At 38.6% G+C, this 12,580-nt stretch overlaps 1 protein-coding gene across 1 annotated transcript in view; it reads left to right on the plus strand.

Annotated features, from left to right (window-relative positions):
• The first annotated feature begins 1,168 nt into the window (after positions 1–1,168).
• Positions 1,169–12,580, plus strand: part of EBF2 (EBF transcription factor 2) — a 143,988-nt gene continuing 132,576 nt past the window's right edge. Inside the window, exons 1-6 of the mRNA XM_068920623.1 lie at positions 1,169–1,801; positions 4,398–4,554; positions 5,544–5,607; positions 5,911–5,966; positions 6,318–6,391; positions 12,450–12,518. Coding sequence (XP_068776724.1) covers positions 1,671–1,801; positions 4,398–4,554; positions 5,544–5,607; positions 5,911–5,966; positions 6,318–6,391; positions 12,450–12,518 — 551 coding nt within the window. The 5' untranslated portion in view covers positions 1,169–1,670. The remainder of the gene's footprint in view (positions 1,802–4,397; positions 4,555–5,543; positions 5,608–5,910; positions 5,967–6,317; positions 6,392–12,449; positions 12,519–12,580) is intronic.

Raw genomic sequence — 12,580 nt, forward strand, 5'->3', positions numbered from 1 at the left:
TTTGCTCTCAATCGTGCCTGAATTAAGGATACGTTTTTCTGAAAGTCTTATGGGAAGATTTTAATTTGTGATTTTCTTTTTAAGGAAAAGCAAATATATAAAACTCTATGGAATCATGCCATTTAATACAAAGTTGTGCCTTTGAAATGCAACTAAACGTGGATAGAAGGAATTAGGACTTAGTGTGAAAAGGAAACTGTATTTCTACCCCGTGGAAAAAATAAAGCAGGTTAAAGAGAGGAGCTATACATAATGAGTTAAGGAAATCCTTGCGCTGTCCCTTTAACTAGCGAACATCTGATTCCCTCATCTGGCAGATGGTCTCTGAGCACAGATTTGCATTCATTGTCTTGAAATCTGTTTTCGCGTTGGTGTTATATAGATTTCAGAGGCAGATCTATACACAGATCAGAATACAAAAGGGCCAGAAGGAAGATATCACCAAGGCAGAGTGGTTTGGGGGGGAAACCAAAAAAAAAAAAAAAACCCACAGGTATCATTCTGATTCGTGGCCGGCTGGGATGGGAAGAGAGCTCTCACTTCCTTCAGTTTTACACGACTTTTGCCTGCATAAGATGTTATTAAAAAGTTTTAAGGATAGATCTCTCAGTCTCATATAGTGTGAAGTTTTGGTTTTTTTTCTATGTGTTAAAATCCGTCTCCCTCGCTCTTACTCACGCAGGCAGTCTCTGCATACAAAACCCCTGCAGATATCCCTACCAAGACCTATTTCGTTTCCCCTGAGCGCTTTTATTTTTAAATATCGCGCCTGAAAACAAACCAGCCAACTACCTGTGTGATTGCTTTATTATTAAAGTACGGAACAGATTTAAAAATATTACTGCTTTTAGCACAGTTTAATCGTGATGCGGCAGGGAAGTCTGGCGTGGGGCTGACAGGATATGAAATTAAATTTAAAGTTAATCTGGCAGGGCTCCTACTAAACCTGGAACAACCTACTGCAAGGAAAGGATGTCGGACCGTAACTTCTCCCTACCAGGAAAGCCAGATCACTGCTGGCCTCGCCGCCTCGTTCCCCATAGGTGATTGTTTGTAGCCGGGAGCTAGGGTTAGTGCGTATCGGCTTTAGAATTATCCGCAGCCCTCCAATGGGGTGAGGTTATGCAAATATAAACGCCTTATATGGAATCGGGCTCCGCCCTCTTCCGAGTATGTTTTCTCCTATTGCAGTAACCCATTCATGGTGACTAGTTGGGGGAAGTAGCGTCTCTTCCTAGGCGTAGTGTGTAATCAGACTCTCTTTAGCTCTATTTCTTCCTTTCTTTCACAATTTATCCCGATTCTTTTTTCCTGGATTAGGCAGCAATCAATCCTTCTCCCTGTGTCTTTTGAGAAACAGGTGAACATTGTTAACGGCGATCAGTTTCTGGATGCAGTTTCCTCTCCTGCGTTTGAAGGAGGATGATACCAGACAAGACTGAATCAGCGTAACTTTTACTTTGCAAGAGGAAAAACTTTTTTTCCTATTTGAAGGCATTAAAAACACGTAACACTTAGAAACCAGAAGAAGTTGGTTTTAAAGCTGAACTTTTCCACTTTCTTGGGATTTGTGTGTGTCAATTTCAAAGGCTGCGTCTTTTTTTTTTTTTAATTTTCACCTCCCTTCCCCCCCAAAAGGAAACTGTTGCTAGTTGGAATAGACTTTTTAAATGTTTGGGATTCAAGATACTTTAGGAAGAGGACCAATTCTGAAAGATAAATCTCTGGGTTCTGAAATGGATTCCGTCAGGTCCTGGGTCAGAAACGTTGGGGTTGTGGATGCAAACGTAGCAGCACAAAGGTAACGGTGACTGTATTTCTCCCCCCCCCCCCTTTTTAAGCAAACCTTTCCTTCAATCCCCGTTGTTATTTGCATTAGATATTAAATTTATCTTCTCCCCTTTTGTGCCCCCCACCTCCCAAGTCTTCTGTAATCAGTGAAAATTCAAGATAGTACAGCTAGAGCTAGGGACAAGCGTTCCAAAAACGGTGAACCTCAAGATTCCTAAAAAGCAATGTGGGATCAGATCGGGGGTTCGGATCGTTCTTTCTTTGCGGAAGGGGGGGAGGGGAATTGCTTGTACCCAGCGATGCAAACGACTTCTTCCTACTTCACACTTTTTCGGCTAGGCAGCTGAATAGGAGTTATCCAAGTTAAAATTAACTTAAAAGTAGATATCTCTCCTTCTTCCCCCAACTCCACATCTTGTTTCACTTAATTCAAGCGTCTCTAGCTACTGTAGGTATTGGCGAAATCTTAACTGCTGGATCCAAGAGCACTAGCTGACTAAAAGAGGCAGGCAGCTCGCAAAGCATTTTTTCGAGTAAAAAGGGGAGTTTACAGAAAGGAAGAACATGCCGACAGTTTTGCAAAACCTCAGCAGCTGCGTTGCCTGGAGCCCTGTGGGCGCAGCCACTGCGCGGAGCCGAGAACCTACAGAGTTTCTGTTCAACCCGCTTTCAAATCTCATGCTCGCTTGCGTGTAGCACCTGCCTGAGCGTACGACAGATCCCGCCTGATCTCTAATGCTAGTAAACACACCGAACTGGGATCTCGTCTGCTTTTGCTTGTTTGGGGGTTTGGTTTGGGTTTCTTCTCCCCAGCCAAGTCGGCGCAGGATTGCTGTTCCAGTCTCTTCTGTTTAGGGACGAGATGATGAAAACCGCTTTAAGTAAAATATTTTTTTTTTCCTTGCTCTGTGGGTACCTTTTTTTTAAAATACATCATAGTAGTCTTGGGGAGAGGAAGGCTGAACCGACCTGGTGAGGAGGTTAGTTTTTTGTTTACTATAGAGATAAGGTGAAGGGCATGTAACGGTGTATGGGACTTCTAATGAAACGGGGACATCATAGAGATAGTAAATCCATGCCCCCACCCACGGCCTGATCTGTAGGCAAGGTTTTCCAAGCATCATGGGAGGAGTTATCAGACTTTTATGAATGTCCATAGATGGTTTAATAAATACAGCGGATAATGGTGGGGGGAGAGGAGAAAGGGTTTATTCCTGGGGAAACCGAAAGTAAAAGGAAATGGCTTCTAAGAAGCCCCTAATTCACGAGAGGGGTGGAAATGCAGCCGCGCTGGGCTGGGGTGGTGGCATCGCCGTGTGTGTGTGTGTGTGTGTGTGTGTGTGTTTGTTTTCTCTCCTTCTTCCAAAGATCCATAGCACACCAAGAAATACGAGTTCTTACATGTAAAATGAGAAGAAGCCCTGAGCTAGGTGCAGTTCTGGCGGATGCAGTGCGTTCGCACCGTACCTATCTGATAGGAACGGAAATCACAGGGAAACTTTTGTAATTCTCCGAAAGAGTCAAAAGACTTTTCCCAATGCAGTGAAGAGATTTCAGGAATTTAAAAACTGAAATTTTTCTGACTCTCAACTTGTCTGGCGAAACTATTAAGTGATAACGGAGGTGCTCATGTGCATCTATTTTCCCCACAGTAGGTACAAATCAGCATTAGGGAGAGGGAGGTGCAACTAATTCCACTCACAAGTGTAGCTGCAGTTCAGGATACTGCAAGCACGCAAAAGCTTTTGAATCATTCCAAGCTGGGAAACGCGGGGGAAATGTCACTGCGTTTATTGCAGTCTGCGGCAAGATTTGGGCAAGGGGTAGTTAACTTAAATTCTCTCCATTTAACCTAGAAACGGAAGACCCAGGCATCGGTTCAAGTAGGTCAATGACTAAAGACTACATTGATAAACTTTGCTGCTGAAGAAAGTAGATACCTTACTTGAAACTAGCTGTTTTCTACCGAAAATGTAGATGAGGGAGATGACAGTCCACTTGTAGCAAACGTTTAAGATCGCTTGACTTCATCTAGAAGAAAAGTGACTGAGGCTGGACTGTGTAGCATTTTCAGATTCTCTAATATGTTTCATGTAATTCTCACCTCGCGCATTGCATTCCAGAAATGAGTGTGACAGGTAAGAAGAAAACAGAGGAGGAACAAAAACGATTATTGCATTCAGCAATAATCGATCTTTTAAACTTTCAGGATTTGTAAATTTTTCTTGTCCTCGGAGTGTAACTATAAAAATTGAGGCCAGGCTAAAATGAGCGTTAGAGTGACGGCTTCAAACTTCAGGATCGCCCCTTTCTCTCCCCCTCCCCGCCCCGGTTCCATGTTTGACGCCAGCGGCATCCAGCCCTCCCGGCCGTTCTGCTTTGAAAGCCGCTGTGCTTGCCCACGGCTGTGGGGAAAGTGCCAAGGTCGGAATCACTGGTGACAAGTGGTTATTCGTAGCCTAGTGTGGCGTTTGCACAAGGTGAATCACTCCTGGCTTTTCTCTGAACGTGTTCTGCCTTTTCGGTTGTTTTGCCGTTCCTACTGCATACTCTTTTAATGTCTTTGTCTCTCCCCCCACACCCTATCCCGTATGTTTCCTCCACAGCGGAGTAGCTTTGTCCAGAGCTCACTTTGAAAAGCAGCCACCCTCCAACTTGAGGAAATCCAATTTCTTTCACTTTGTTCTGGCTCTCTACGACAGACAGGGGCAGCCGGTGGAAATAGAGAGGACAGCTTTTGTGGACTTTGTAGAAAACGATAAAGTAAGGCTTCTTATCTTTCTTCTTCCTCTTTTTCCTCTTCAAATTTGACCTCTTCTCCTTCCCTAGAGAGCTGCTAATCTTTAATACCTGTTGTCTGTGTCCCTAACAGAATACAACCAGCCCTTGGTCAAGGGTTCAGGTGCTTCGATAGAGCTGCTGCCCTCTGTGTACTGTTGTAGTTAACAAGGCTTGCAAGCCTCAGCTATATCGGGGAATACAAAGGGAATGTGATACATCAATTTAAAATAGAATTAAAAAATTGCAGGGGAGTCGATTTTTTTTCCCCTTCACTTGACAGGTCTGCCTAGGTACCTTAGCAAAAGTGAAAACTTAACTGTAATAAGTCATATAATCTGTGGAGCTTGATTATATTTCTTAAGACTCCAAAGTCAATGGCTGGACTCAGAAAGCGTTTGCTTTTGCGTTTTAAATTCATGTGTTAAGCGCTTCATATTGCTTCATGCTATTGTTGTCTACTTTTTTTTTTTTAAATTAAGAACAAGACTTTTTAATTGTAAAGGATGCTCATAAATAATTATCTTTCAGGAAATCACAGGGAAAAAATCATCCAAGAAACATCTCAGTAACATAACCTTCAGGAAATAAATACACTTAATGACTCAAAACAGTACTGTTATTAAAAACAAGAACGCTGTGACTTCCCACTATCCATCTGCTTTATAGTAATTGACTTGAAATGTACAAGCTCATCGTAGTGTTTTGTCTTGAAAAAGTTGAGAGCATAATATCAAATAAGGTGGCAAAAAAAGTTCTTGAACTCCTATAGGAAAAGATGTCAGCAGTATTTTGTAGTTTGTCCTGGGTCATTCGGAAGGTTAATATATCCCAATCAGTGAATCCACCTTGCAGAATTTTAATGAACTTCGTTGTCACTTCCATAATGATTATCAGCCTTTGCATTTTAAATGTGCCAAAAAAGTTCTGGAAGATACACACCTATACCTATATATATTAATTCTATCTTTCAGGAGCAAGGCAATGAAAAGACAAACAACGGCACACATTACAAACTCCAGCTCCTTTATAGCAATGGTGAGTCCCCCTCCCATGTCACCTTCTGTAGGTAGCAAACTAAGGCAAAGTTTGTAGGTGTTGTCACTACAATTCCTAAAACACATGGAAATTCCCTTGCATGATGCCCCCTCAGTTTGGGGATGGGCTCTGAAGTTTACCTTGCATTGATGGGCTTTAGGAACATGCTTGTGGAAACAAAATAAAATGGTGTTTTCAGAGGATGTTTAGTAAGTTGCTAGGTGAAGCTAAATGTATTCCCTGTTGTGAATAGGAAAAGATGTCTATAATAGTGTTATTTATTACTCTTCTCCCTCTCTGTAGGTGTCAGGACTGAACAGGATCTGTATGTTAGACTCATCGATTCAGTCACTAAGCAGGTAAGCATAGCTAATATGAGCTGTGCTATCCTGTCCCATCTCATCCCTGCTCTTTCCTACCTCTCACACTGTTTTTTTCCTCCTCTGGTTTTGCAGACCTTAATTTTGAGTTCAATAAATAATAATGCTCTCAAGTTTCCTCTTTGCCTTTGCGGACTGCAGGTTTTTAACCATTTTTCAATAACTATTCATATATAAGCTGCCTTCCCTGCTTAAATAGATTTTTGAGGAAGGCATTTATTTGCAAGCTGTGATGTGCAATGGTAAAAAGCCTTCACCGCAAATCTGAATATTATGTCAAATAAGTAACCCCCGATGCTACTGGTTTACTCATTTTCTTAATTTTTGTAGCCAATAACTTATGAAGGACAGAACAAGAATCCTGAAATGTGCAGAGTTTTGCTCACTCATGAAGTCATGTGCAGGTAAGATGACTTTATTAATGGCATATGGTTTGTTCAATAAGGCAAAGTTTGCTTCCACAAATCCAAAATGGCCTTTCCATAGAAGATATAGGTAGGAGGAGTTTTATTTTTGGTCAGAGAGACTCTTCTTGTAGGAAGACCTTCTTTTTACTTATGGACAATATTTGGTTTCAATATAGTGTGATTCTTTTATTTTTTTCTCTTTTTTTTTGTCCAGCAGATTTGCAAACCCCAGTCTGAGCTACGCTTTTTTGTTCTGTAAGCTAGGCTTTCTCATATGTTGTTTAAATACAGACTTTTTATTGCTTATTTCTTAAAATATTCCTGTTTACCTTCCTAAAATGTGCAGCATAACTTAAATATTTTACTTGAAGATTAGAAGACATTTTTCAAGGAGTTTTCTCTGGTACAACATTTTAACATTCTTGAATTAACATAATAAATGTTCTTTAATTTTGCTTAGTTCTCCTCCTCCCCAAAACCATAATCAAACCAAAACCTAAACCCTGCCTTTTTATACCTTGTAAGCAATATTTATGGGACTTCCATCATTTAATTAGGAAGACGCTATTTTTAGCATGTAAAGTGAAAATTAGAGGGTAAAATGCAGTTGAGGATGTTTTTAATAACATTTGTGCAAGTCTGTAGTTACGTGTACCTTATGTATGTACATCATGCTTCCATGGTAACTTATTACTTTTCCTGTTCTTGTGTAATTAAATTTTTTTCAATACATATAACAATGCAAACAGTCAATGTTCTTATATTAAAATGTGTTAAATTGTGCATAGAATGTTCTCTCATAAAATGAAAGGCAAAACCAATCTTGACCTTTATTAAACACATTTTGTGATTTATTGTATGAGAGGGAGGGGGTTAAGTTGTTCAGCTGAACGTTGCTTCTTTTAACATTACTGTTTGTTATATCATTTTTTTAAAAAGTAAATTTCTAAGTTAATATAGTAGTAAAAGTAGCTTAATTGGATAGGCTTGTTGTCAAGGGAAAGTCTTAGTTTCAGTACTTAACATTATGTCAGCTATTCCATAACCTTTTGAATATAATAAGAATTCAGTAAATGTATAGTGTTGATGTATTTATATATGCATTAGATGTTTTAGCTTTTGTGCTTTGCTGTCATTAAGTAAGAATCTGACCGTTGTTACTTTTGACCAACTTTTACATACGTATGTACACACCCAGCTTATGTTGTGTGTGAGATATGCATATGACACTCTAATTTTTGCTAATACATCTACAGGTCATGGTAAATGGATTTATGATACTTTTTGGCCTGTTTAGAAATTACATATTTATTTAAATATGCATGTTGTCCTTATTGGTGAAAGTCTTTACCTCCCTATAACTAGGTGAACATGAGAGGAGAAAAATTTTTGAATTTCTAGGCACTTGGGTTCCTGTTTGTAATAACAAAAATGACAGCGTACTTCGTTTTTCTCCACCCTTCCTGGATAGGGAGAGGTTCTATTTTAGAAGTTGAGATCTCAGCAAAGCTCAAACATTAGCACCCTCCCATTTAAGTGTACTACTTTAAAATAAAATTCGGTTGGCTTTTTCCCTGCTTCCTTTCACTCTGTCCCTCCACAGTAATCCATCCTTTAAAGTATCAAACATTCTGTTCAGCTTTTATATACCTGGCTTCCATTGATGCCTATAAACTTATTCCATGCTTGATTTAAGGTAGTGTTTTACAAATGTAAACCATTATTCAGATTATACTGAACTCTCCTGCTTGATAGATTAGCCAAGGAAGAATTACAACTCAGGGATGTCCTTTCCATGTAATACACAGATTAGTGAACCAAATCAAAAGCTGCCTGTAACCTAATCAAGGCATTTGATTTTAAATGTCTTGTTTTCCTAAAGTATCTCTGAACAGGATGCTGTGTAATCTGAAGCAGCATTGCACATATCACTTTGAATAATGCCTAGGGAGTGCATCCAACTCTGGTTAAACTTGACATTTTATTTTATTTCTTTTAAGTACAATAATCAAATCCTCTTCGTTGTGTGCTGCTTAAGTGGCAGCATCAATTTTTAACGCCCCTAGTTTAGTTTGCATTAGTAACAGTATATAAAAATTTAATGCACTGTACTCGGTCTGCTGTCCAAATTGATGCCTGCTGTTTTTAAAAAGAAGAGTCTGTCTGTCTTTCTGCTCCCCTTCCTCCAGTCCTTGTTAGCTGAAGATAGGCCTTTTTTTTTTTTTAAATATAATCACATATGCAGATATTTGTGCTGTATAGAGACAAGTGCATCCAAAACTCTGCATCTTCCACTCAGACAGTGACAGATGCATGCTTAGCAGGAAAGTTGTCTAAATATTGATACGGCTACAACAATCTGTCATACCAATTGAAAGTTAAACTCTCAACTCTCAATAATTAGTGCTTTCAGTGAGAGTGTTTATTTATTTATTTGCAGATCTGATTTTTTTTCATCTGGTTTATTACAACCTAATGGGAACTGTTCCTATTAGGTGGGTCTATTGCAAATAGCGCAGACTTTTCCCCCCAGTGGTTGGAAAATCAAGGTAAACAGTCTCCTCTCCTAGAATAATTTTTTTTTCTTCTTTTTCTTCCAATTATCAACTAAGAGGAAACTAGTTATTATGCTGCTGCCAGCAACCCCCTATGCCCTCAATGCTCAGAGGGTTAAAAGGTATTATAATTTGAACAGAAGTAGTCTCAGGGCCTACAGCTGGCTAATAACAGAGTTGTATTGAGTGCAAGCAAGCCCCACAGCTGTGACTTTCGCCACAAGGCTCAGACTAGACAGGAGCTCTAATCAGCTGGGCCAGGCGGCCACTGGGGCCTGTGTCTTTATCGGCCAGATGGTGTGAATTTAGACACTTTTGTTATGCAATTGCAGGGAGGAGTTGGGGAGAAGAAAACAAAACAAAGGCCACCATGCTGTGAGCTTATTTGAGTTTGAAATTAGAGACAGATTTTTTTGGGAGGTGGGGGGGTTGAGGGGAGGGAAGTTGAGGGCTGAATTTTAAAACCATTTTAGTCAAGTGTATGTGTCGGGGAGCGGGGGGAAGGATGCAAGTTCGCCTCTGATATAAGCCTTCTCGGGTATTCAGTTTGTAGATATGGCATGGAGTGTGATGGCTTTTTGGTTTCTGTGCTTGTTTTTAGTTTTTTTTGCAGGACTGTTCATAATGTAAGCCATAATTTTTCCTGTGTAGATCTAGTTAGAGGGGAAAATAATACAACTCATAGGGTAATAAGAAAAGGTGTAGAAAAGATAAATATTTGGGCTTGATATTCTTCTTTTAAGCAAATGAGTACCTCTGAAGATATGTTTCTAATACAGGGTTGTATCAGGAGCTTAAATATGGCTAAAGTAATGACATTAATTTTCTTTTAGTCAGTATTAGAGGCTTGATCCTGGACCACCAGAGTTTGGAATTTTTGCTATTGACTTAAATTGGAAAGGGTCAATTCTGTTACAGGCAACACTTGTAAAACAAACTCTGTGGAAATGTTGGTACTTGAATACTGTGATGAAATACTTGGAGACAGTGGTTTAAAGATTTGAGAGGTACTTTTGCTACAGCTTTGGCCTGAAATATCCTTAATCTTTAAAAACACTCAATTTTTTTTGTATAGACTACTCATTCACTGGAAAAGAGTGACTGTTTTCCCTAATAAAGAGAAAATGTTTAATGGATTTTGGGCACAGAAAGTGTTATGGTCAAAGGGAAATGATCTAGTCATGTAGCAAAAGCCTATCTTCCAAATGATCAGTAATAAGAAAGTGGATATTGTAAAATGTTTGGAAGACTTCAGCTGCAAGCCACCATTTTAAAAGGAAAATCTTTAAGTATTACTAAATGTAAAAGTTCCTAACTCTGATAATTATGGAAAATAAAATAAAACAAGATACATGAATTTCAGAACCCAGACATATTGCACTCCAGTCCCACATTAATCATTCTAAACGCTTACTATGCAAGGAAATGGCAACCTCTCTGGGAAGTGTGTATGAGCTAATGAGATGTGGTGGAGGTAGTATCAGTTTATTCTGCCTGAACATTACTGTGGCATGATGCACTCAGATATAGTCTTGTTATGACCATCTGCACAAGTTATTTGACTAAAGGGTATCTCTTTTAGAATTATTGCAAAGAGAGGAAATAACTTCTGTTTCAGCTAGCCATAAAAAATGTAACACACTACAAAAATATTTTAAAAATTGAATTCCTTTTATTGTTTTATTATAGTGGCATGTTATGTTAGAAACCAACAAGGCATTTGTTCCTGATGGTATTTTCAATGCAATGAAATATTGGACATGTCAAAAGTACATGCCATATTTATATTCTTCTGAGTGAAGTGTTCTGTTGTTTTTTTTTTTTTTTCCTATGGAAAATAATACCTTACATCTTGTTTTATATTACAAAAATATGCAATTCTTTATAAACAGTCATTAGGCAGTGAAGCACATAAGACTTAAAACAAACTTAGGAGTGGGAGGGAGTGGGGAAATTCTTAGCTAGTGTGAATTATCATAGCTTCACTGAAGTCAATGGAGCTATGACAATTTACAGCAGCTAGAGGGTCTGCCCCAGGGATTTTTAAATATTTAGTGTATCTTTTTATTTTAAAAGGACTAATGTCAATGAATAAATGCAGGTTTGAGGCAAAGGGAATGTGGAAATGTTGAAACAGAACTGCTATTCAAGTAGATCCGCTAGTTGTATCTCATCTTGTGGGCAATTTCAACTTGCAAAGAGGAAGTTCTTGGCATACTGTAACTTATGGATAAAATGTATGCATTTGAAATTTTTCATACCTGAAGGAGTATATATATATGTTTTTGTCTAAACACTTATTTTAGGTATTTATAGTTGAATATTATGCATTTCAAGAAACAAGCTGCTCTGTCATATTTTGTACTGCCCATGCGTGTTATCAGTGGAAATCAAATAACGATCTGTCTCTTGATTTTTTTTGAAATGGGGAAAAGTGATGCAGTGGTTTAGTTCTTGTCTCCCTAAATACAGTTTAATTCAGTGGGAGTGAAGAATGCTGAATGGCTCCTGAGAGTGGGTTGTATTATTCTATGCTGTCCCATGAGATATATGTGTGTGTGTGTGTGTGTATACATATATATGTATATATAGACACAAAGTCTTTGTATATGTGTGCATGCACACACACATAGATGTGGATTCAACATGGAAATCATTTTGCAATGTGTACCTTATTGCAAGTTTCTCACGACAGCAGCCTTATCTTGTGTTTTCTTGCCAGGTCAGATGAATATATTTATTTTATGTGAGATACAGAGCAGTAATTTTTAATCTTAATAAATGTGCCCAGATTATGTTGTAAGCTTCTCAGAGATAGTTATAATTTCTGTACAGTCATGTAGGTGGCCACACAATCAAAAATAGGTATAAATGTAAGCTTAATATTCAGGGCTTATTATCACTGAAACAATTTCAAAGGGATTTACAGATGAAATTCCAACCTGAAAAATTTCTCTTCAAATCCTTAATGCAATCTAACTGTATGTTCAGTTTCTTTTTTTTCATTGGTGTTGCTATACAGCTGAAGTTTTCTGTGAATGTATGAAACTTTAGCATTACTTTATATTTAATAAACAACAAATCAGATATAATAAATCAGTAGGTTGCTTATAGTCAATTTTAACACCTTCTTTTAATGGACTTTTAACCATACATGATTCTCATGTCTGTAATGTGGTTATAACATCTGTTAATCATTTATAAATCCTTTATAAATAGAGCCTTAGTCTAAAGTGTGACCATATTGCTGTTCATTTTGGCTCAGAATTTCAAAAAAGACTAAGAGGAGCCAAGTGCCAAACTCCTGCTGAAATAGACCGGGATTTGGGCAGCCAGTTCCCTCAGTGCTTCTCCATTCTGGAAATCCTAACCAAAATTGTCTCAGCCACCATTCTAGGCATGTATTGAGTCCTGAAGCTTGCCAAATAAGACTTTTAGGCGGTTGCTTTGCTATCACCATCACAGTAATTCTTTAACCTTGGTTTTCTTCCTCTCTCTAGTCGGTGTTGTGAGAAGAAAAGTTGCGGCAACAGAAATGAGACTCCCTCTGACCCCGTGATCATTGACAGGTAGGAAATGAATCCTCATTCTCCTACAAAAGCAAGCCCAAACTGTTGTGTGTGCTTCGAGG

Source organism: Struthio camelus, chromosome 27, assembly GCF_040807025.1.
Source record: "Struthio camelus isolate bStrCam1 chromosome 27, bStrCam1.hap1, whole genome shotgun sequence".
Classification (NCBI taxonomy): domain Eukaryota; kingdom Metazoa; phylum Chordata; class Aves; order Struthioniformes; family Struthionidae; genus Struthio; species Struthio camelus.